Below are 26,618 nucleotides of genomic sequence, written 5' to 3'. Positions count from 1 at the left end.
CACTCTCCTCTTTCACTTTCATCAAGAGGCTTTTTAAGTTCCTCTTCACTTTCTGTCATAAGGGTGGTATCATCTGCGTATCTGAGGTTATTGATATTTCTCCTGGCAATCTTGATTGCAGCTTGTGCTTCTTCCAGCCCAGCATTTCTCAGGGTGTACTCTGCATATAAGTTAAATAAGCAGGGTGACAGTATACAGCCTTGACGTACTCCTTTTCCTATTTGGAACCAGTCTGTTGTTCCATGTCCAGTTCTAACTGCTGCTTCCTGACCTGCATATAGGTTTCTCAAGAGGCAGGTCAGGTGGTCTGGTTTTCCCATCTCTTTCAGAATTTTCTAGTTTATTGTGATCCACTTCTGCTTTAAGCAATAAATAAAAATAATTTATTGTTAGTAGTTTAAGCCATAGTCTAGCTAAAATATTAACTAAATTTCACATTTGTAAATTACAAAATGCTTCAAAGCAATTTATGTTTAACTTTTCTGATTCATTCCGTCACCTATTCTAATACCAAATATTTGAGTGTCTTTTCTGTCAGACATTGTGCTGGTGGTGGAAATAAAACAGTAACAAAACAGAAGAGCTCCTGTTCTTCTACAGTTGACTTTTTCACATGGGAGACAGAAGGAGTTGCATGATAACCATGAAACCCCAAGTGTGAAAAGGGCTACAAAGAACAAGTATAGGGGCTGTGAGAGTAGGTAATAGAGGTCTTGTTCTGGAGATGATGGTGTCAGGGAGAAATGGCCTCCTTGAGAAAGTGACATTGAGACTGAGACTTCAAGTATGAGTGGACCAGGTGGTGCTGGGGGAGGGCTGCATGTTCAGAGGACGCAGAGTTTGTTGTGTTTGAGGAATGAAGGGAAGAGCAGGTGGGATGCAGCAGGGAGCGAATGAGGAGGGGAGCAGCGGCGGCGAGGGTGAGATGATGAGGCCAAGCCCACTGAGGCCTTGTGGTACTTACTGAGAATTTTGAAATTTATCATAAAAGGAATTAATGCAAGGATTTTAAGCAAGGGAATGATGGAAATCAGACTCTCTAATCCATTTCCACAAAACTCTGCCTGTTTTGTGAAAATGGATTAGAGAGAGGTGAGAGTAAGCAGGTAGTACCCTCTGGAAGGTTCTCAGCTTCCCCAGGTGAGGTGATAGTTGCTTGGTCCAGGGGTGATGGTATTGGAGATGGAAAGGAGTGAACTAATTTGGGGATTTTATGGGAGGAAATTATCGGGACTTGCTGAGAGCTTGGACATAGAGGACAGAATTCATGGACAGGTGATGGGTTTGACTATGAGGTTTCTGGTGTGAGATGCTGCGTTCATAGGGAAGCCCAGCGAAGGAGCAGTGTTGAGAAGAAAGATGAAAAATTGAGCACAGGCTGAGTGAGAAGCATCTAGGAAAAGCTCTGAAGTAGATACATGGGTATGCAGTTTAGAACTCAGAAGAGACACGTGAACTAGAAAGATCAATTGGGAAATTAACAATGGTACTTAAAGCCATGGAGATGAATGGGTTCACCTAGGGAGATTGTAAGTACTGAGTGGTGGGAGACCAGGGCCAGACTCTGAAGAATGCTGACACTTGGAGGTTGGGGAGAGGAGGGTAGTAGAGCCTGTGAAGGAGCAGCTAGAGAAGTAGAAGGCATGTCTGGGCTGTGAGTGTGTGTGAGAGGTCAGCAGTGTTCCAGGGCAGGGGTTCCCCAGGAGAGCTGCTGAGAGTGTCCATTTTGTAAGGTAAGAGCTGATTCATCCTTTCAATTATTTGGCAAGAGCACCTTCATTGAGGTAGGAGTGACCTAGCTTGGAGTGAGTTGGAGATGAATGATGAATGGAGGAAATAAAATGGAAACATGTATGTATGATTTTCCAGAAACGTGGCTCTGCAGGAATAAAGGGTGACAGTTGCAGGAGAGAAATTGGGTCAAGGGAAGGCTTTTATTTATTTATTTATTTTTTAAGATGTAAAACTCTCGCTTTTGACCCACTTAAGAGTTGTACCTGATGAAACCAGAGTCATTTACTTACACCGCTCAAGTGCTTAGGAAACTATTCTATGATTAAATGAGACAAGGCTTATCAGATCTCCGTGATACGATAAAACATGGAAAGCACTTAAATGCTGCCTCTGGTGACACAGGCAGGTAAGCAAGGCAGAGCTGCCATGGTTTGATCCTGTTCCAAGCTCTTATTCAGTAAGGCTTCTCTCCCTTGGTCCCTCTGCATTTTCTCATTGATGTTTTTCCTGTCCCTAAGATCTGTTCTTCAGTTTCTTTGAAAGTGTATCTCGTTATCTAAGCCCATGACATCCTTTCCTACTGCTCTAATTTCTGCTGTTTCCTTCTTTCTGAACCTCTTTGACATCTACTCTGCAACTGTGGTTACAAACCTTTGGACTGAGAGTTCCTGCAGTGCTTCAGAGTTCTCTCAGGGGTTCGAGAATCCCAAAATATATTAAATGCCATCTGTGGTTGAATAAATAATGGGTCTTATAAGTACATGTTAATATTTTTCAAATATATGTAGCTGCTGTTTTTTTTTTTTTAAATAAGAAATCCCTTAAAAGCATTATAGACTTTACAGTTGCTTTTTGTTACCAATCTTTTAATTCAGTGCTAAGAGAACTACTAGCATAGATGTCTGCCACATTTTTTCTACTTAATTTTAGAATGCTGGGAGGAATTGGGGGCAGGAGGAGAAGGGGACGACAGAGGATGAGATGGCTAGATGGCATCACTGACTCGATGGACATGAGTTTGAGTGAACTCTGGGAGTTGGAGATGGACAGGGAGGCCTGGCATGCTGCGATTCATGGGGTCACAAAGAGTCGGACACGACTGAGCGACTGATCTGATCTGATCTGATCTTAGAATGCTATACCACTCACTTTGAGAAACAATCTATTAATGTCAGGGGGTAAATATTATAAGATATAAAGTCAAAAATTTTATTAGGTTACTAAGGTAGGGCAGTAAGACAAGTGTTGGCGAAATGTTCAGATTTCCTTGGTCGTGCACTGCACACTGTGCAGCATGTCAGGTCTTAAAGTTCCCTGACCAGGGGTCGAACCCACACCCCCAGCACTGGAAGCACTGAGTCCTACCCACTGGACCGCCAGGGAGGTCCTACACAGATTTCATGTCTCATTTCTCTGTGCTCAGAGGGTCTATATTGCCAGGCCCAGGTCTTGTCGTGTTTTGTGATGTTAAAAAAGACTGTTCACACTTGAAACAGTTAAGACTCACTGCTCCACAACCAGAATTCCGGTTCATATTTTTTCACTGTTGTTTTTACCTTTGCTGTTCCAATCTCTTTAGCTTGTCAGCTAGTTCAGGGCAGGGACTGTGGTTCTTTCTTCTTCCTTATACCTTTCTGCAGAAATTGGCAAGCTAGTGCCTTTAAGCCAAATCCAGCTGTTTGTTTCGTAAGTTTTCTCTAGTTCAAGAGGTTTTTTACAGATGACGGTTTGCAGTTGATCTGATAATAGGAAACACTAACTTTGAAACCCAGTTCACTGAAATCTTACCCCTCGCAAGAAAGAATTTTTTTCTTCTCTTTAGTAGACCAAAAATCACAAAAAGTTGTATTCTATTATTTTTATATTTTCAATTTTGTCAATAAAGATTTGTAGAATTTTGTTGTAAAACAAATTTGTTACGTAAATGCCTATATAATTTTACTCAATTCTGACTCTTGGCCCGCATAGCCTAATAGTTTACTATCTGACCTTTTAGAGAAGTTTATTGATCCCTGCTTTATAGTGATAATTCCCAAATTAGTCTGCACATCTGTATTATCAGAGAAGCTTTGTATGTATATGAATTTCTCTACCCTGGAGAGTCTGATCAACATATTAAGATGGAGCCTGAGAACCTATATTTTTAACAGGCCGTTTAATTGTTTAGGAATCACTGCCTTTTAATGCCAGGGTCCCCAGTCTCTGGGATCTAATGCCTGATGATCTGAGGTGAAGCTGATGTAATAATTACAGAAATAAAGTGTACAATAAACATAATGCATTTGAATCATCCCAAAACCATACCACCCCTCCTCTCTCTTTGTGGAGAAATTGTCTTTCACGAAACCAGTCCCTGGTGCTAAAAATGTTGGGGACTGCTGTGAATGCATTCATAGGGTTGAACCCTAAGAGATAGCGAAATGAATATTGGATTAGATATCAGAGGACAGCTTGTTATTTTCTTACTTCAACATTTACTGACTATGGGACCCTATCCAAGTAACTACTTGTTCTGCAGGTTTTTGAGAAATTTTCGGTTCCTTTGTTTACACAGAATTTTGCTTAATCCTCTACAGTAGTAGTTCTTTTACCTTGTGGGGTTCATAAGAACCTCTTTCAGAGTCTGATGAGAGCTCTGGGCTCTCCTCTCAGAAAAGTGCACCTGTATTAATTTCATGTAGTTGCATAACAAATGAGCACAGAAGCGTTTAAAACAACAGAAGTGAATTCTTGTCACATTTCTGGAAGCCTGAAGTTCAACTCCTCACAGAGGCTCTAGGGGGAGATTGTCTGCCTCTTTTCTGGTAGCTGTCAGCATTCCTGGGCTTGTGGCTGCATCACTCCGAGCTCCGCCTCCAGAGTCATGTGGCCACCCCCTCTTCTCTGTGTCTGTCCTCTATGTGTCTCTTATAAGGATGTTTGTCATTGGCTGAGGGCCTAGCTGGGTAATCCGGAATTAGCTCCTCTTCTCAAGAGCCTAAACTGAATCACATCTTTTACCATATAGGATAACATTCACAGGTTCCAGAAACTTGACATGGTTATCTTGCGGAGTGGGTGTAGGGGAACATTTTTTGGCTTACCACAGCACCTTTGCACATACTCACAGTTTTACAGATAGTTTCAAGGGGTTCACAACTCTTTTAAGTCCATTTATTGACCCACAAACTCCAGGTTTGAGCTCCATGCTCAGTGAGAAGAACTTTACACCTTTAGTGTATTCTAGTCTATTTACTCTCTCCTCTATGTCAAGTTACATTCATGTCCTGTTAATATGAATCTCGAAATTATGATGTTTTCTTCTTGTGACTTAGTTTCTTCAATTTATAGTATGCTTTGAGTTAGTTTCTCTGATTCCTTTAGGAACTATTTATTCTCTAGTAAGATTTATTGTTAAAATACAAATCTTTCACAATCCTTTTTACTTAATTCTGTCAGTAATGCTTCCAGTGAGGAGACAAACTTACCTTAGCTGAGTACCTGATGTTCCAGGCTATTTACCAAGTGCTTACATGTGACTTCTTATTATATACTGAAAACAATCCTGAGAGGGAAGTAGTATCAACACCATTACATAAAGGAAAAAAGGAAGACTTCTGGATGCTAAGTAACTTGCTTAATGTGGGTGATAGAGCTAGCAAGGGATAGAGCTGGTCTTTGAATGAAAGTCTACTTGAAAGTCCGTTCTATTTTCATTATACGTTGAACAACATACTTCCCTTTTAGTTGAATGGTTAATAATTTTGTTAAACAGGGGCTATCTATGCTTTGGTTTTAGGGACAAAGAGACAGATTTCAGTAAGATTTATAGTGCTTACTTATAGTATTACCTTTTGCAATATCTTCTCTGAGTCTTAGCTTTAAGTAAGACTGATACACTGCTTGTATGTGTTTAGTGCTGCTGTGGCAATTGAGAGAATAGGGATGAAAGCCCTTTAAAATAGGAAATTTTTACTAATGTGTACTTTCTCATATAATTATATTCTTAGTACTTCCTTCTTTTAGTATCCTGGATTTCAACACTTAGGAATATGGTCAAACCTCAAACCAGGGGCTATATTATTAATAGCTCCAACTATGAACTTCTTTGCTTCAGGCCTCTTGGGCAGTTAGCTGGTGTGAATGCTTGTATCTGCTTTCTGCTCCTCTGTTTTGAGGGGCATCCTCAATTTTGTCTAGCTCAGTTCCACTCAGGATGTCTATGTTCATGATGCTTTTGTCAGCAGTTCTCTTTCCCAGGTCAGTTTTGAATTCCACTCATTGCCTTTTGCCATGGGTTTGGTTGGTGCCCTGGAATTGTGCTCTGGAGACTCTCCCCCTTTCTCTGTCCTACTCCCCAACTTCTTTGCACCCTCATTCATCAATAGATCATCCCTTACCCAAAGCAATTTCCCTCTCTCTCTTGTTTCACCTTATTGATTACTGTCTGCTTCTATTTGTGTTTTAGTCTTACAGGATATAAAAATACTAAAGACATTCTCATCTTAAAAAAAAAAATCCCCCACTTAACAAATAGCTACTCTCCCTCATCCCTGCAGTCCTGCATCTCTTCCCTCCATCCCACATTTTGTCAGTTCCTTTCCTACAGGCTTTCTGTGGTTTGTGAGATAACGTGCAGAGCTCTGGTGCTCTGCTACCCTGGCCCAAACCTGCCTCTTTGGCCACATCTTTTGGTATTCCTTCCTTTATTCCTCCCATTATATTGCAGAATGTCCTTTCTACCAAAAGCCAGTTGTCTCTTTGCTTATGTTCTATTCCTGCTAACCCAGGAGTCTTCCAACATTGTTAATCTTCTATTTAAATTTCATAAAAACTCTCAAATGTCCAATTACTGTTGGATTGGAGGGTCTGGTAAACTGGGTCCACATTTCCAGATATCAGAAACAGCTTAGAACTGGAACTCTTGGAGGGGGTGAGGCATACAAACTGTTCTGAACACAATACCACTGCTCCCTTCTGTCATATAGGAGCCCACTGCCCTCAATTTTGTCACCTGCCTGGTGACAAAAAAAAGGAATTTTATATTTCCTGGTCTCAATTCTAGTATCTGACGTCTAAAAGTACCTCTGTAATCTGACCTTTTATTTACAGTTGCAACCTCATTTTCCAGTCTTCCCAATAGCAACTCTCTGTTCAAGGCCATTTCCCCTGTGTCTTTGGTGTCTCTTCCATTCATGTTTTATCTCCCAATGATTTCTTCCCATCATGCCTCTTGTAGTACATATTTTCATGTGCCATGCATTATTCCCTAGTTTAATTTTTATTCCTAATAAGTGAGCAAACTTCTTGAGGGCAGGGATCATGTTTCATCAATTAAAAAGTTTGCTTACATTTTTTTATGGAAGAAAATGAATTTTTTTAAAAAGCGAAATCATCCTGCTCAGTGGGCTGCTATCATGATGACCGGCACATGAGAGCTGAATTGAGGAGGCATAGCGGCTTCACAATTTCAGTCTCGGGCTTCCCCCAGGGCATACACCTGAGAAGTGGAAGGGCAGGCAGAATTGCTTGTACTATTTAAAATGTTCTCTGTCTCAGTCTTTTACTTCTTCCCTTCCTTACTCTATCTTCCCTCAACCTTTGCCTTTTTTTCTCTCTTAGTTTTCTTGCTAAGCTCATGTAGTTGAATTTAATGATTGAATTACTTTTTGATACAATCCCTGTATATGCAGAGAAATGCTGGGCTGGATGAAGCACAAGCTGGAATCAAGATTGCCGGGAGAAATATCAATAACCTCAGATATGCAGATGACACCACCCTTATGGCAGAAAGTGAAGAGGAACTAAAGAGCCTCTTGATGAAAGTGAAAGAGGAGAGTGAAAAAGGTGGCTTAAAACTCAACATTCAGAAAACTAAGATCATAGTGTCTGATCCCATCACTTCATGACAAATAGATGGAGAAACAATGGAAACAGTGACAGACTTTATTTTTGGGGGCTCCAAAATCACTGCAGATGGTGACTGCAGCCATGAGATTAAAACATGCTTGCTCCTTGGAAGGAAAATTATGACCAACCTAGACAGCATATTAAAAACCAGAGACATTACTTTGCCAACAAAGGTCCGTCTAGTCAAAGCTATGGTTTTTCCAGTAGTCATATATGGATGTGAGAGTTGGACTATAAAGCAAGCTGAGTGCTGAAGAATTGATGCTTTTGAACTGTGGTGTTGGAGAAGACTTGTGAGAGTCCCTTGGACTGCAGGGAGATCCAACCAATCCATCCTAAAGGAACTCAGTCCTGACTATTCATTGGAAGGACTGATGCTGAAGCTGAAACTCCAATACTTTGGCCACCTGATGCAAAGAACTGACTCATTGGAAAAGACCCTGATGCTGGGAAAGATTGAAGGCGGGAGGAGAAAGGGACAACAGAGGATGAGATGATTGGATGGCATCACCGACTCAATGGACATGAGTTTGAGTAAACTCCGGGAGTTGGTGATGGACAGGGAGGCCTGGCGTGCTGCAGTCCATGGGGTCACAAAGAGTCGGATATGACTAAGCGACTGAACTGAACTGAACTGAACTGTATATGTCTACGTCCCCCAAAGTGGCAGAATCCTGTTTATCTATGAAGAAAATAAAACTAATTGAATGAATGAATACATCAGTAAGTGCCTTAGGGGATAGTAAGCAAGAGCTGTTGTAAATTAATTATCCTTATCATTTGCATGTTTTTTCTTGCAACTAATTCAGTCAGTCAAGGGGTAGCCATAGAGTTCTGCTTCTTGTATTTGAAAAAGTATCTATGAAGTAAGGAACTTGATTCAAATACCTCTATGTTCCTTTCAAGCTGTAAACTTCATTAAAATCAGACCTCCTCCCATATGTAATGGCCTGATTCTAAAGCTATTTAGAACTCTACTAGCAAAGCAGAGAAGCATCTACGTTGTGTACTTATTTCCTACCAGTTTGGTTTAATCCTCTACCTTTAGGAGAAGTTAGAATTTCCCTTCTTCTAATTACTCATTTTAGTAACCCAAGGCAGGCACTACTTAATCCCATTGCTTATACTTTCCCAAGGGAATCAAATTAAAGTACCTTTGATTTAAATCCGAATCTTTGAATTTAGTGTAGTGTTCTGTTTGTCATCTTACAAGTAAATGAAAGAAGCTATATAAAAGGTTGAGAAAACAAAACTTTGAACAAGTTGAGGATTTTGTGTAGAGTGAAGTACTTTTATTGGAACATTCTGTAAAAAGCAACAATATAAAGTCTTAGCTACTTCAATTCTCAGTGATTTAACAAAATACATTTGAAGCAGACTACTCAAGGGGAGAGGTTTTTAGAAAGTGAGAAAATGAACATTTAAGAAACAAAAAGAGTGCAATCCATTAGTAACATCTTCTAATACTTAGATGTGGGGCAAAAAACCTCCCTGAATTACTAAAGTAAGAAGTCAAATGCTGAAAACTTGGAGAAAACAGAAAATTATTTTTGAAAGGAAGAAAAACAACAGAGTAAAAAATCATCTGTAGTTTTGCCATGCTTCAGTGATCTCTATCCTTGGTAATCACATCCTCCCTCTACCTGTAACCCCTGGCAATCCCTTGTCTGTCCTCTTTCACTATAATTTTGTCTTTTTGAGAATGTAATAAAATAGAATCATGCATTATGTAACCTTTTGAGAGGCAATTCCTGGTCTGTTTTCTGTCACCATAATTTTGTCTTTTTGAGACTGTCATAAAATAGAATCGTGCATTATGTAACTTTTTTGAGACTGACTTCTTTGACTCAGCATGCCTTTTAAAGTTGTCTAAGTTGTGGTGTGTATCATTAGAATGCCCTTTTTTGCTGCTAAGTCATATTCCATTTTATGGATGTATCACAGTTGATATCCATTCAGCTACTGAAGGACATTTGGGTTGTTTCTAGTATTTAGCAATTATGAATATAGCTGGTGTAAACATTCATGTAGAGTTTTCTGTATTGACGTAAGTTTTCATTTCTCTAGGGTAAGAGTCAACAAACTATGCCCAAATTTTCCTGTTGCCTGTTTTTGTATGGCACTGAAATTCCAGTACTTTGGCCACCTCATGCGAAGAGTTGACTCATTGGAAAAGACTCTGATGCTGGGAGGGATTAGGGGCAGGAGGAGAAGGGGACGACAGAGGATGAGATGGCTGGATGGCATCACTGACTCGATGAACGTGAGTCTGAGTGAACTCCGGGAGTTGGTGATGGACCGGGAGGCCTGGCGTGCTGCGATTCATGGGGTCGCAAAGAGTCTGAGTGACTGATCTGATCTGATCTGATCTGATGAGCTAAGAATGCCTTTTACATTTGTAAAGGTTTGTTTAAAAAAAAAAGAGAGAGAGAATATGCAACAGAGACCATATGTGGCCCTCAAAGTTTAGAATATGTAATGGCTGACTCTTTACAGAAAAAGTTTGCTAACCCTTGCTTTAGGGTAAATACCCAGGAGTCGGTTTCTTAGGTCAGATGGTAAGTGTATTTTTAACTTTAGAAGAAACTGCCAAACTGTTTCCCGAGTGGCTATATATTTTTCATTTTCATCAGCAGTGTCTGTAAGTTTGTTTTTCTGCATCCTTATCAAAATTTGGTATCATCAGTATGTTTAATTTTAATAATTCTAGTAAGTGTATGGGCTTTCCTTGTGGCACAGATGGTAAAGAATCTGAAGTTTTCAGCTCTTCATGGTTTTAATTTGTATTTCCCTAATGGCTAATGATGTTGAACATCTTTTAATAAGGTTGTTTGTCATCCTTCTATATTCTTTGGTGAGGTGTCCAAATTTTTTGCCTAGTTTTTAATTGAGTGATTTGTTATCTTACTCTTGAGTTTTAGAAGTTCTGTAAACATTCTAGATACAAAGACACAAATACTTTGTTGTGATTGCTTCCATTTTCACCCAGTCTTGTCATTCTCTTAACAGTGTCTTTTCCTGAGCAAAAGGTTTAAATTTCGAAAAGTCCAGTTTTACTGATTTTTTCTTTTATGAATTATGCTTCTCTTATCAAGTCTAAGAACACTTTGCCTAACTCCAGGTCATGGAGATTTCCCCCTAAATTTTCTTCAGGAAGTTTTATAGTTCTAAGTTTCACATTTAATTCTGTGATCCATTTTGTATTAATTGTAGTAAGGTATGGGTTTAGGTTTCATATTTTTCTAACATTGTTTGTTGAAAAGACTCTTCTTTCTCCATTGGATTGACTTAGCACCTTTGTCAAAAATCATTTAGCCATATTTGTGTGATCTATTTCTGGAGTCTGTTTACTCATCTGTTGATCTGTGTGTCTGATCCTTCACCAGTACCATGCCATTTGATTAGTGTAGCTTTATAGTTAATAAGTAAAATTTACTTTTACTTTATTTTTCCTTTTTAAAGTTATTTTGGTTATTCTAGTTTGTTGGTCTTTATAAGTTTTAGAATCCAATTGTCTGTATATGCAAAAATTCTTTTTGGGATTTTTATAAGAATTGTGTTTTATTTGTAGACCAATTTGTGGGAGAATTGATATCTTTATTGTGTTGAATCTTTCAACCCATTAACATGGTATTCATTTCATTTTAGCCTTCTTTGATTTCTTTCATCAACACTTTGTAGTTGGAAGCATACAGATCCTGTCCATGTGTTTTAGATTTATACCTAAGTATATTTTTTGATCTGTTGTAAGTGGGATTTAATTTTTAAAACTTCCTATCATTCATTACTAATATAAAAATATGATACTTGTTGTTGAGTTTGTATCCTTCAGCTTTTCTAAACTCATTTATTAATGTGCTAAGTCACTTCCATCATGTCTGACTCTGTGTGATCCCATGGACTGTAGACTGCCAGGCTTCTCTGTCCATGGGATTCTCCAGACAAGAATACTGGAGTGGGTTGCCATTTCCTTCTCCACATTTATTAATAATATGAGCTTTTTAGAGATTGATTCAGAGAAGGCAATGGCACCCCACTCCAGTACTCTTGCCTGGAAAATCCCATGAACGGAGGAGCCCGGTAGGCTGCAGTCCGTGGGGTCGCTAAGAGTTGGACACGACTGAGTGACTTCACTTTCACTTTTCACTTTCATGCATTGGAGAAGGAAATGGCAACCCACTCCAGTGTTCTTGCCTGGAGAATCGCAGGGATGGGGGAGCCTGGTGGGCTGCTGTCTAGGGTCACACAGAGTCGGACACGACTGAAGTGACTTAGCATAGCAGAGCATAGAGATTGATTGGGATTGGGACATTCTACAGAGATAGTCATGCCATTTGTGAATATGGGCAGAATTATCTCTTCCTTTTCAATCTGCATGGCTTTCATTTCTTTTTCATTTCCCCCCCCCTTTTCTTTCTTTTTTCTCCTGTTACTAAACTCGCTAAGACTTCTGGAATAATGTTAAATAAGATAGGTGAGATTGAGCATCCTTGCCTTGTTCTCAATCTTAGGCAGAAAGCACTCATATATAATTAATACCAAATAATATGTTAACTATTGGTTTTGTGTAGAAACACTTTATCACACTGAGGAAATTCCTTTCTGTGCTTAGTTTACTGAGAGTTTTTATCATGAATGGGTATTGAAATTTAAGTGCTTTTTGTGTATTAATTCATATGTGTCTTGGTCTTTTGGACTGCTGTAACAAAGTGTCACAGGCTGGGTGGTTTATGAAAAACAGAAATTTATTGCTCATAATTCAGGAGGCTTAGAAGTCCAAAGTCAAGGTGCCAGCACAGTCACCATCTGGTAAAGGCTCTCTTCATGGTTCATAGCCTTTTCACTGTGCCCTCACTTGGTAGAATGAGCTGGATAGCTCCGTGGGGTCTCTTATAAGCCCACTAATTCCATTCATGAGGCCTCAACTCATGAATGATTAGGACCTAATCACTTTCCAAAGTCCTTGTCTACTAATACCATCACCTTGGAGGGTTGGGACTTTAAGATATGAATTTAGAGGGATACAAACCTTCAGACTGTTGCAATATAGTTGTGAGGTTTTTCTTCCTTAGACTGTTAATATGTTGGATTATTACCTTCAGTTCTTGTGATGATAAAACCTTACTTGATTGCAGTGTATATTATTGGAGTCCATTTCCTGATATTTTTTGAGGATTTTAATGGACATGAGTCTATAGGGGTTTTTTTTTGTTGTTGTTGTCTTTTTCTGGTTTTGGTATAAGGGTAATCTTTCCCTTCTTTTCTATTTTCTGGAAGAGATGGTATAGAATTGGTGTTGTTTCTTTTTAAAAAGATTAGTGGAATTTGCTAGTGAAATCATTTGGGCCAGAAGAATTATTTTTTGGAAGGTTTTTGACTATATATATCAATTTCTTTAATAGACTATTTGCTTTATTTTCTTTCACATTAAGGGCTTTTTCTGGTTATCTGGTAATACATGACAGTGTGTTCTTATTTAAGAGTAGGGGACTATAATCACTGCACATGGTGACTGCAGCCATGAAATTAAAAGACACTTACTCCTTGGAAGAAACACAAGCTGGAATCAAGATTGCTGGGAGAAATATCAATAACCTCAGATATGCAGATGACACCACCCTTATGACAGAAAGTGAAGAGGAACTAAAAAGCCTCTTGATGAAAGTGAAAGAGGAGAGTGAAAAAGTTGGCTTAAAGCTCAACATTCAGAAAACGAAGATCATGGCATCTGGTCCCATCACTTCATGGCAAATAGATGGGAAAACAGTGGAAACAGTGTCAGACTTTATTTTGGGGGGCTCCAAAATCACTGCAGATGGTGACTGCAGCCATGAAATTAAAAGACGCTTACTCCTTGGAAGGAAAGTTATGACCAACCTAGAGAGCATATTCAAAAGCAGAGACATTACTTTGCCAACAAAGGTCCATCTAGTCAAGGCTATGGTTTTTCCTGTGGTCATGTATGGATGCGAGAGTTGGACTGTGAAGAAGGCTGAGCGCCGAAGAATTGATGCTTTTGAACTGTGGTGTTGGAGAAGACTCTTGAGAGTCCCTTGGACTGCAAGGAGATCCAGCCAGTCCATTCTGAAGGAGATCAGCCCTGGGATTTCTTTGGAAGGAATGATGCTAAAGCTGAAACTCTGGTACTTTGGCCACCTCATGTGAAGAGTTGACTCATTGGAAAAGAGTCTGATGCTGGGGGGGACTGGGGGCAGGAGGAGAAGGGGATGATAGAGGATGAGATGGCTGGATGGCATCACTGACTCGATGGACATGAGTTTGAGTGAACTCCGGGAGATGGTGATGGACAGGGAGGCCTGGAGTGCTGCGATTCATGGGGTCACAAAGAGTTGGACACGACTGAGCGACTGAACTGAACTGAACTGAGGGGACTATAAAGTTGATTGGCAGCCCTACTAGTGGTTGAGGCTTGTCTACACTAAGCCTCATTGTAAGATAATGATTGGAATACTTCGCTGGAGAATCCTAAATGTCAGGATTTTATATCTTTTCTCATGAACTGATCAGATTTCCCAGAGAAGACTCTAGCAGTCTCCTTGCTGCCATATCCTGGGAGGTGATTGGGTAAAAGCTGGTGTCACAGGGCATGATCTTTGTTTTTAATAAGCATGTGTTCACTTAGTCCTCATGTTGTCTGCACTATTCTCATTTGTTATTTAACTCACTCTGATTTTATTACAGGGTCCTATTGACCTCAGTCATTTTGAACTCTCTTAGTGGTTTTATGGCACCCAACTCCAGTACTCTTGCCTGGAAAATCCCATGGACAGAGGAGCCTGGTAGGCTGCAGTCCATGGGGTCGGTAAGAGTCGGACATGACTGAGCGACTTCACTTTCACTTTTCACTTTCATGCTTTGGAGAAGGAAATGGCAACCCACTCCAGTGTTCTTGCCTGGAGAATCCCAGGGATGGGGGAGCTTGGTGGGCTGCCGTCACTGGGGTTGCACAGAGTCGGACACGACTGAAGCGACCTAGCAGCAGCAGTGGTTTTAAGTGGGATAGAGGTGGGAGTAGGATGTTTGGACATGTGTAGGGTCTTTCGGTTGTAACGGAGGATGCTGACCAGCTGTGCTGAAAGTTTGCAGTCCTGTGACCGCAGATAGAGTTGCTTCTTCCGAGATACATATCTTCCCTTTGGAAATTGTCTAGGTTTGAGGTAAAACAAACCTGTCTAGATTTAAGGTAACCCACTCCAGTACTCTTGCCTGGCAAATCCCATGGACGGAGGAGCCTAGTAGGCTGCAGTCCATGGGGTCGCTAGGAGTCGGACACGACTGAGCGACTTCACTTTCACTTTTCACTTTCAAGCATTGGAGAAGGAAATGGCAACCCACTCCAGTGTTCTTGCCTGCAGAATCCCAGGGATGGGGGAGCCTGGTGGGCTGCCGTCTATGGGGTCACACAGAGTCAGACACGACTGAAATGACTTAGTAGTAGTAGTAGTTAGAGTTAATTATCAGTTATCTTTGACTTTCCTGCTCTTTCTCTTTCCAGTCTTGCCAGTGTGATTCAGATTATATTGGTATTTGAAATTACAAACTATTTTAAAATTTTGTTTTAAGCAGGTGGCTAAAGTAGAAGTGAGAGGTCTAGTTAGGAGGTCACTTTAGAGTCCATGACAGAGGTGTCGGTGGCTCAGCCTAGAGTAGAGGTAGTAAGAAGGAGCAACATGGAGGTTGCAGGATGTGTCTTGGAGGTAGAGCTCAAAGGACTTAGATTAAATGTGGAGAACTGAGGAAAGGAAGGAATCAAAGGTGGCCTTAGGTTTTGTCTTGAGTTGGTTGGGTGAATGATGATGTCCTTTGTTGAGATGGAGAAGACTAGGGTGAAGAACTGGTTCTGTATTGAGCATATTAAATTTAAGATGACAGCATCCGGGCCCAAAAGCAATGTTGATTCTCCTTTCTTAGGTATTCTTTGCCTCTTTAGTCTGGGTTATTGTTCAACTGTCATGAAAAAAGCACTTGATTCTTGGCTTCTGTTCCACTCCTTACTGTTGTTGTCCACCACCCTTATTTGTTGTTGAGGATAAGGAAGGTTAGTGGACCTAACCACTAACTTGGCACGCCTGCCCCATTTCCTGGTATGATCATGGGCAACGTCAGGGGCTGTGTGGACAGCATACCCGTTTGTTCCTCTCCTCAAGGTTCCTCGACGCCGTAAGACACCTGCAGTGACAACATGATACAGTGGTTTTGAATCCCAGTTCCTGTACTTCCTAACTGTGTAACTTTAAATATATTGCTTAACCTTTTGTATCTCATTTTCTTCAATTATAAATTGTGGATAATAGTGTCTATACCTTTGGGATTTTTGTGAAGGTTACATAAGAAAATAATGTGAATTATTTTCTATTACTAATTATTAATGCCTGACACATGGTAAACGTTCTATAAATGATATTAATATTATTAGTATTTAATTGTATATCTATTTAATAATATATGCTACTATTATTCTTTTAGTTAAGCAGTCCTTCCAAAAGCTATACCTTGAGCCTTGCCACCTCAAGTTTAACCTCTTAAAGTCCCCAAAAGGGGTGCTGACCAGAGCTTCCCAGTATGTTCAGTATTCTTAAAAACATTGGTGCATAAATTCTAGTGATTCTTACTTATAGGCATACATTGGATTCTCCTGGGGGCTTTCTCAGAATGTCTGGACCCCATTTGTGGAGGTTTGAATAGGATGGGTAAAGGTGAACAGAGCGGGAGGCACCGAGTATCTCCATAATAATAGCCCTCCCTCGGTTTTCTTTTAGTGAATCACTCCCTTACTTGCTTCCTCCCCTCCTGTCTCCTCGCTATTATTCAGTACCGTAAGCTGCTTTCTCATATACACCCGTAATGTCCTCTCTCCTTTTTCATCTTCCTCTGCTAACCCCAGACTTTGGATGAGTCCAGTCCAGTCTGCCGGCAATCTGGGCTACTGAAAGCTGCAGTTCCGGAGTTTCACGAGATTCTTTCATGTTTTTTTTTTTTTTTTTTCCTCTCTAATCTTTTCTATTCATATTAGAATACCTGACCTTACATGAGTGACATAGTAGTTGTATGACTCAGTTAATAGTGATTTCAAAGGGAACGTCAACTGTCGTGTAATCTAATTACCCAGGATGTCTGTGATTCTATCAATTATATCTCATTCATTTCACAATAAGTTTGAATAGCATAATGATATCATTATATTTCTTAAGTGAAAATACTTAGGCACAGAATCATAAAATAGTTTGTTCCATCAGCTTTCCGATATTTTTTTTTTATTTTTGAAAAGCAAGCTATGGCTATGATTGTGTTATTATGATTGCATGTAAAAAGCAACCTTTCTTCTCCACATTGATTCTGTTTTGTGGATCAGTATAACAGCTTTAGCAGCAATGTTTTTAAGGAATTTGTGATGGTTTAATTGTTGTTTTTATTTTCTTTTTGAGATGTGCACTATCCTGATCAATTCTAGTCTATGACTTTTGGTGAGATTTATTAATATATGTGTATGTGTGTGTGTTGGAGAAGGCAATGGTACCCCACTCCAGTACTCTTGCCTGGGAAATCCCAGGGACGGAGGAGCCTGGTAGGAGGCCGTCTATGGGGTCGCACAGAGATGGACACGACTGAAGCGACTTAGCAGCAGCAGCAGCATGTGTGTGTGTAGCAGGTGATAATCTTTGGCTTTGGTTTTTAATAAGAATTTTTAAAAAATCAGTTATAACTAGGAAACTTTTCTTCCAGTTTTTACCCAGTTGTCTTTCATTCCCTTTGGAAATAGTGGACCTGACCCAGTTCTTTTTTGAGAATTCATTTCACAGAACAGTATGTTAAAATATTTTTGTTATTCTAATCAAGTACAATGTAAGAACTGGCTGTCATCCATAGTTTCTGTTCTTTAACATGAGAATAATTCTGTTCCTTGGTTAAGATACTCCTCCATTATTATACTTAACTGGTTTGGATAGCAGGCTATGATTTGAGGAACACAGCTATTTCATACATAAAATAAATGATGTTTCTCTGCAAGCATTTTTTAATCTTGATTTTGTCTAACTTGAAGTACATAATGATATGGTAAACGTACTGGTAAAAGAAGAATCCCATAGATACTAGAAGTGAAATTTATTGTTGAATAAAATTCAGCTTATTATAAAATATAGCATGACTTTATTGCTACATCAGGATAATTTTTAAAAAATTGATCCAGCTACCTTCCCTTGTTTGATTTAGTATTCATGTAAGTCTTAGTATAATAAATTGACATTTAGTTTTAAAAGTAATTTTAGCTAAGTTGTGGCAGAGAAAGAAAATATATATTGGGTTAACTCTTAATGATTATACCCTTAACCTATTTGTAGGAACAAACATTGAGGACCATTTATAATATATAATATTAGGTTTCTATATAATCTTCTGGGTGTTTAAAGTACAGTGTTGTTGTTCTTTTCTTATAGTTGGTTAGAAAAAAACTATTATTTGAAGGGAATAGAATGGAAAAGCAAAATGAGGAAAGTTGAGGAGGGTGGGATATATTAGTTTTAGAGGGCTTCCATAACCAAGTGCCACAAACTGGGGGACAAAACAACAGGAATTTATTATCTCATAGTTCAGGGTTAGAAGTCTGAAACTAAAGTGTTGGCAGGGATGTCCTGTCTGACAGCTCCAGTGGGAAGGATCCTTCCTTGCCTCTTGCTCACTTTTGATGGTTGTCTGCAGTCCTTGGCTTATGGACGCATCACTCCAGTTTCTGTCTCCGTCGTCACATGACATTCTCCTTGTGTATCTCTGTCCAAATTTCCCTCATTTTATAAGGACACCAGTCATATTGGATATAGGTTTAGAGCCCACCCTAATCAACTCTAACCTCATCTTAACTTGATTACATCTACAAAGCCCCTGTTTCCAAATAAAGTCACATTCATAGATTTTGGATTGATGTAAATTTGAAGGGACACTATTTAAGCCAAAACAAAGAGTTCTAAATTCAATTTATATTTTGAGATTTGAAACCAACACACTGGATTTATCTATTTTATATCTAACAAATGGTAAGATGCATTTTATGTAGAAAGCTTATTTTTATTTGCAGTTATATTTACACGTAGGCTTTCCTGTGTCACAGGCCGAAGTATCTAGTATTTTCCATTCATGTAGCAGAAATTGCTTAAAAGGAATATTTGGCTATAAAACATCAATGTGGAGCCAGAAGGCTTTCCACATTACCTCTTAACAGCCCAATATTTGTAGAATTGAGTTAGAGTTTTCTTGTGTTTTAACTGCTGTTAGAATAATACTTTTGCTTTTATTCATTTTATATCCACAGTGCCTGATGCTGCTTTATTGAGTGAAGAATGAGTTAATAAAAGGGTAGGGTGTGCATGTGTGTGTCCATTGAAGGGTTGTTGACAGAGGCGTAACATGGGAAGTTCTCACTTAGTAAATATATTCTGTCTTTTTTGAAAACCCAGCTGGTGGCATCCTTCACACAGTGTTCTGCACTTGGCCTTTATTACTTACAGTCATTTCATCAGTTCAGTTCAGTTGTTCAGTCATGTCTGACTCTGCGACCCCATGGACTGCAGCACACCAGGCCTCCCTGTCCATCACCAACTCCTGGAGTTTACTCAAGCTCATATCCATCAAGTTGGTGATGCCATCCAAACATCTCATCCTCTGTTCCCCGTCTCCTCCTGCCTTCAATCTTTCCCAGCATCAGGGTCTTTTCTAATGAGTTAGTTCTTTGCATCAGGTGCCCAGAGTATTGGAGCTTCAGCCAGTATCATTTCATAGTAGTGTATAGATGCTATGATTGCATAATATTCTATTGCATGGATATATTATAATTTATTTAACTAGCAAGCTCCCCAATTTTCCCCATCAACCACCATTTTAGAAACTTCTATGAATTTGAGCTACTCTGTCTTTTTAGTTGCTTTCATCTTTGCTCTTTGAAATGATGCTGCAATAAAGAGCTTTGCATATGTGTCACTTTACACATAAGTATATTTGTAAGATGAATTCCTAGAAGTGGAATGCCTGGCTAAAAAGATTTTTACATTTCTTAGTTCTCATATAGATTGCCAGATTGACTTCCAAAACTCTTGTACCAATTTATACTCCCGCCCCCTACACATACAATGTATGATATATCAGCTGTTCAGATAAGTTTAAGTAAAGTTAGCTTGTCAGCTAAACTTCACGGGCAGCTTGAGGAAGGAAAGGCCACTCTGAAGGAAAGTTGTTGCCACTGGACTGTCCCCAGTGTTCTACCTCTATTCCTTAAGGATTACTGGACATCTGTAATGTGGTTTCCATTCTGCATTCATTTAAAAAGCTTAAAGTAAAAGGTTTCAGTACTCAGTGTAAGCTACTTGTGTTTTAGTAATAATTTCTGAGAGAATGATTATGCAAGTAGATACCACAGCTGATTGAAGGCAAAAGAAGAAGAGGGTGGCAGAGGTTGAGGTGGTTAGATAGCATCACTGGACATGAATATGAGCAAACCCTAGGAGATAGTGAAGGACAGGAGAGCCTGGTGTGCTGCAGTTCATGAGGTCGCTAAGAGTTGGACAAGACTTAACAACTGAGCAACATAACAACCACAACTGAAGATATGTTCATCCTGGCTGAAATTCCCTTAATACAGATTTTTAAAATGAAGGCATAGATGCTTTGCTTAGATTTTAATAGAAAAAAATAGCAGAACTCTTTTCTCAAATGATGTCTTAAGAGGAGCTCCACTGTACTGGGGTGACAGTGAAGTGTGGCTGCGGAGGACGGGGGCTGGCAGAGGTAAAGCAAGTGAGCTCCAGGCCCCCATCCCTGTTTCCTCCAGAACTATTGCGCACAGGGAGCCCCGCTTCTTTCCTTATAGCGATGACAGAGTTGAGTGAATACTAGTGTATATTCAGCCTCCGGTAATTTAGGTCAGACATTTCAAGAACCAAGGAGCTTCTCCATAGAATCCTGATGTTTGAAACTGATGTTTAATTTTCTCTTGTGTGTGTGTAGTAAGTGTGCTATAAAATGAGGCATACCTACTTGGAGATATCATTGTTTTCCTTAGAGTGTACATATAGGTTTTGGTGCAATGATTTTTCATCTGGAGATTTTAAATAAATGTAACATCTTTAATTAGTTTTCTTATAAAATGAAAATGCTTACACAGTTTATAATATTTGCATATTTTATTCTAAAGTAGAATTTAAGGATATTTGGGGACTGCCTCCCAATGAAGATCAGTACTTACAGTTTTGAATTCATTTCCCCAGACTTTTTCAATGTGTTAAATTACATGTAAATTTTATTCCTTCTTTGCAAAAATGGAATCATATTATATATACTGTTTTGTGATTTGTTTTGTTTACTTGATAAGAAGACCTTTGAGGTTAGTGTATAGAGATATCTTCCATTCTTTTAATGGATTTATACTCTTTCATTGTATGAAAATTACCCATTCCCCTGTTGGTGAACTATCCTTTATGCATATTTTTGCCCATTTGGACAAATGTTTCTGTAGGATAAACTCTTAAATAGAATTTCTAAATCAAAGGTATGGCTGTTTTACCATGGATATTTTGGGTGTCTCTAAAATATGAATATCCTCATTTTTATAGGAAATATACTTAGGAAATAAACTTTCAGAAGTTTTAATGTGCACCCACTCCAGTGTTCTTGCCTGGAGAATCCCAGGGACGGCGGAGTCTGGTGGGCTGCCGTCTATGGGGTCACACACAGTCAGACATGACTGAAGTGACGCAGCAGCAGCAGTGTTTCTAACATAAGATTTCTGGAAATAGATAAATTTTTAAAATGACAGCTTTGAAACTTTTTGTCTTTACAGTGATGGAGTGGGGGGAAGATATTAAAACAATTTCAGAAGATGAAGCAGTCATGTTGGTGAACCATCAGGCAACAGGAGACGTTTGCACTCTGATGATGTGCCTCCAGGACAAGGGACTGGTAAGCCATCCTGAAGGCAGAGACAGACTGTGGGGAGAGGGGTTGACGAAGGGTCAGCTGAGTGTCTTACTACAGCTGGGAATGTAAAATCTTGAAGAAAAAATATACTGTGTATATAATTCTAAATCACTCTAAGAGGCATTTATAGACTTAAAGAAAACCAACTGGGAAAATGTGGATTATACCTCCATGAAGCTTTTTTTTTTTTTTTAAAGAACTGAAATGAAAGCAAAGTTAATATGGTTCAACTTGGGGCTATCTTGAGGTGAGTGGTGGATTTCCAGTTTGAGAAATACAACCACAAAAAACAGTTTGCTTAAGACAGAAGAATAAAATTGGATGGGGAATTAGGTGATCTTGGGGATTTTTAGCCAGAAGAAAGTAAAGTAGATATTGTTTTGAATTTCACTTAGAAAGCAAATTGAAAGGAAAGATACTACGTCTATTTTATTCCGTGTTCTAGGGCTGTGTTTGAACTGTTGATTTCACATTGCTTATATTGATAACTAAAATATATCTATAAAATGGGAGGATGTTAAAGTCAATCCTTAACATTAAAAGAATTAACACCTTAGGAGAAGGTAAAGAGGTTATGTTCATAGAAAAGTAAATAAATAGAAAGTATATAGAATTAATGGAGTTAATATTTGGCCTAATAATGAAGAAACCAATAGGTATTTTATCAATGTTTCATGTTCATGGTCACTAACTATAAATATAGAAGAACATCATCCTATAAGATGTCCTTTTAAAGGAACTGATAAGCTAGTGATAGGTGAAGAGAGGGAATAGCAAACAATACTTAATTACAAAGTGAGAAGCATTTGGTGGAAGGTGAGCTCACCATGTACTTGGTGGATATAGAAAAATTTGTGGAGAGGAGAAGACATAAACTTGACCTGAAAGGATTGAGTAGAACTTAAGCAGAGTAGTGAAGCAAGGGCCTCTTCTGTAATGAAATAATCATGGCTAAAACCCAAGGCAAGAATACACCTGGTGTGTTTAGGTCCTCACAGTTTGATTCAGCAGGTCAAGGGTCAGAAAATGAGGTGAGAGTAAATGGAAAAGGTTTGCTTATTATGAAATCTGTTTTTGTTGTTTATCTGAGAAGCAAAGGCATTATTTTGCTAGAATGTAGAATAAATTCAATAATTTCTTATATTCAGAATTGTTAAATAATATCACTGTATATATATATTTGCATTTATAATAATATGTCACCTGTCCTCTAAATTATTGATGTTAAAATTTTGTAAAAACTAGTTTATTTTTGGACTTCTCTGGTGGTCCAGTGGTTAAGACTCTGCTTCCACTGCAAGGGGCATAGGTTCGATCCCTGATTGGCAAACTAAGATCCCACATGCTGTGAAGTGTGGGCCCCCCCCCCCCGCAAAAAAAAACCTATTTGGCTTTATATCAAGGAGAACATTTTTATTCTTACTGATAAGATACTTGTAGTGATTTTTCTGAGGGCCTATGATGTCTTCCATTGGTTTTTGAGTCTCAAAAAGTGCTTAAAATGATAAGTATAAATATCCTAACTTTGTTACTCTTAACTTCAGTTTGGCAGAAATGATGACTGCATTAGTCAGAATATAGGTAATCTGAGATTCATCAATATTGCAGACAAAAGAAATTTTGATTTATTTGTTTGCTTTTGTAAAAAGATTTCAGTTAGTTGGTCTTCTGCTCATTTTTCTGTCCAGAGTTATTCCCATTTTCAGATTAGTTATACTAAGTATTTGTTACCATCTGATATTACTAAATAATGTGAAATTTCAAAGAATTTTTATCTTGTTTCATAAAGGAGTAGTTGAGAAATAAAAGGTAGAACATTATGATCTCTACCTCCTGCCTAGTAAATGTGGAGCAATATTAATTTATACTCATAAATAGAAATGTTTACTTGATTAATTGCATACTCCATGGGCACTTTCAAAGAAAGAAAACTAATGTCAGTTTAAAACTGGCCCACTAGGGCTTCCCTGGTGGCTCAGATGGTAAAGAATCTGCCTGCGATGCAGGAGACCTGTGTTCGATACCTGGGTCGGGAAGATCTCCTGGAGAAGGAAATGGCAACTCACTGCAGTATTCTTGCCTGGAGAATCCCATAGACAGAGGAACCCATTGGGTTGCAAAGAGTCAGACATGACTGAGCAAGTAACACTTAAAAATATTAGTTTAATGGTGATATAAGTGTAACATAGCTTTTTGAATTCAGGAATTCCTGTGGTGCTCGTCATTATTCCTTTGTGGAGCAAGGGCACTGCTTGCATTTTGGTAGGACAGCACTGTTGTTCTCATCTGTCCTGCTGGAGTTGTTTTCCTTACCTGGCTGCAACCTGCTGCATGCTAGTAGAACTCCCTAGCTATTGTGACCGCCAAAATTGTCCTTGCAGATTTCTAAATGGAGAATCATTGACTTTACTAACATTTCAGAATGATATAAAGAATGGAGCCATTTATGTAAGCCTCTCCAGATGTTTGAATATGTAGAAAATCCATGCTTATGGTAAAGGATAATTAATGTAAAAGATAAAGCACAAGTTGGAATCAAGATTGCTGGGAGAAATATCAATAACCTCAGATATGCAGATGACACCACCGTTATGGCAGAAAGTGAAGAGGAACTAAAAAGCCTCTTGATGAAAGTGAAAGAGAAGAGTGAAAAAGTTGGCTTAAAGCTCAACATTCAGAAAACTAAGATCATGGCATCTGGTCCTATCACTTCATGGAGAATAGATGTGGAAACAGTGTCAGACTTTATTTTTGGGGGCTCCAAATTCACTGCAGATGGTGACTGCAGCATGAAATAAAAAGACGCTTACTCCTTGGGAGAAAAGTTATGACCAACCTAGACAGCATATTAAAAAACAGAGACGTTACTTTGCCAACAAAGGTCCATCTGGTCAAGACTATGGTTTTTCCAGTGATCATGTATGGATGTGAGAGTTAGACTATAAAGAAAGCTGAGCACTGAAGAATTGATGCTTTTGAACTGTGGTATTGGAGAAGACTCTTGAGAGTCCCTTGGACTGCAAGGAGGTCCAACCAGTCCATTCTAAAGGAAATCAGTCCTGAGTGTTCATTGGAAGGACTGATGTTGAAGCTGAAACTCCCAATACTTTGGCCACCTGATATGAATAGCTGACTCATTTGAAAAGACTCTGATGCCGGGGAAGATTGAGGGCAGGAGGAGAAGGGGACAACAGAGGATGAGATGGTTGGATGGCATCACCGACTCAATGGACATGAATTTGAGTAAACTCTGGGAGTTGGTGGACAGGGAGGCCTGGCATGCTGCAGTCCATGGGGTCGCAAAGAGTTGGACACGACTGAGCGACTGAACTGAACTGGATTTTGTCCCCTGGAAATACCTAGCAGTGCTCTGACAGACAACCTGTGAAATGTCGCCGGAGTTGACTCAGGCGGGTTGTGTTTACTGACTTCCTTTTTTCAGGAATGTGAGTCAAAGGATTAGTTATATTTTCTAAACATTCTAGTACCTTTTTAAGAAATGTCTCTAAAGTGAGGGGTCTTGCCCTTTCACGGCAGTTGATGATAAAACTAAGAATTTTCATTTCTACTAATAGAACTCTGTTGGACATGTAATATATATTTATTGACTTGTAATATTTCTGCTAAAATAAGTCAGGACAGAATTATCCATACAAATCTTAGAAGATAGCTTGACTGTCTTATTGAATTTGTTTTAGGTTACTTTCTAACTGAGGAAATAAATCCACTATAAATGTAAGATTAAACATAAAAGCTACTTTAGTGTTGGTATATTAAACCCAGAGATCAGTAATTTGCAGCCACACTTAATACCGTGTATAAAGCTCAAAGATTTTACAGGTTGAATCCACCTGCTTTTTGTTTTGTTTCTTGGGAAACTTTTCAGCAAATTCCATTTAGTTCAGATCTCAATTTATTTACAGAAAGTACTTATCATTACAAAGCAAAACAAATTATTTTAATCTGTATTAATTGATTTGAAAATTAGTCTTTCACTGGGCATGTATCTATTTTTTTTAAGTTGTTTTATATAGTAAAACTGGTGGAATAGGAATCATGCAACTGAATTATTTAGTAATGCTGAAAAATTAAGGCAGAAGCTCCAGTATTATATTATTTGTGGGGTTTTATAATGTTTTTGTAAAAGCAGCACATGGGTGTCAATGCTTCATTTTTTCCTTATATGTGCATACAGTTTTGTGCTTAGAGATGGAATTTATGTTTCTTATTCCTGTAGGAACCGAAGTAGAGCTCTGTTGCATTCTTGATTGAGGCTGTAGTTTTCACTTTATTTATTTAAGGCTTATAACAAGGGATGCTATTATCTCAGCAGGGGAGAACAATTAAGCCATTCATTAACTAGATCCTGTTTACATTTACTTTTAATTTTGAAATTTTGCTTGGAATAAAGTCTTCTGCTCCTGATAGAGTATTAACTCTTATCAACAATGGATAATATTTTGGGTTTAAGAAACTGTATTTTTATGCTGGTAAAGAGTATGGCTTTGTATAAACTAACAAATACACTTAATAGTAGAATGTGTAAATCACTCTCCTGAATTAATTTTTAAAAATTTACAGTGTATTTTTTGAGTAAATGAATGGTTTAATGTTCTTTTGTTGAACATTTTTATATTTTTGTATTTATATCTTTATGTTTTTCGACTTTTAGTATTTTAACCATTAAGGTAAAGTCACATTTTATAAAGCTTTAAAAAAGATGTTAACGAAGATATTAAGGCTTTTATAAAGCCTTAATAAAAATGTTAATCGTTCAGTTGTGTCTGACTTTGCAACCCCATGGACTGTAGTCCACCGGGCCTCTCTGTCCGTGGGGTTCTCCAGGCAAGGCTAGTGGAGTGGGTTTCCATTTCCTCCTCCAGGGGACCTTCCTAACCCCGGGGTCAAACCAGCGTCTCCCCTTGCGGGCAGATTCTTTACCATCTGAGCTATTAGGGAAGCCCTTACAAAGCCTTAGTGCTTATTGATTAAACTCATAGCCCTCATTTGAT

The 26,618-nt window shown here is 38.7% G+C and overlaps 1 protein-coding gene across 6 annotated transcripts in view; it reads left to right on the top strand.

Moving 5' to 3' along the window:
- The window catches only part of LPGAT1 (lysophosphatidylglycerol acyltransferase 1), an 83,720-nt gene that overhangs the window by 18,406 nt on the left and 38,696 nt on the right, over window positions 1-26,618 (top strand). For all 6 annotated transcript variants that reach the window (XM_086343301.1, XM_086343300.1, XM_086343302.1 and 3 more), the window contains one exon: window positions 21,470-21,588. In XM_086343301.1, the coding sequence (XP_086199427.1) occupies window positions 21,470-21,588 (119 nt within the window). The remainder of the gene's footprint in view (window positions 1-21,469; window positions 21,589-26,618) is intronic.

The sequence above is a fragment of the Bos grunniens genome, chromosome 16, assembly GCF_055505025.1.
Source record: "Bos grunniens cultivar Pamir isolate PY7600 chromosome 16, Bosgru_T2T1.0, whole genome shotgun sequence".
Classification (NCBI taxonomy): domain Eukaryota; kingdom Metazoa; phylum Chordata; class Mammalia; order Artiodactyla; family Bovidae; genus Bos; species Bos grunniens.
The sequence above is the reverse complement of the archived record's forward strand: the minus strand, read 5'-3'. Positions and strand labels throughout refer to the sequence as shown.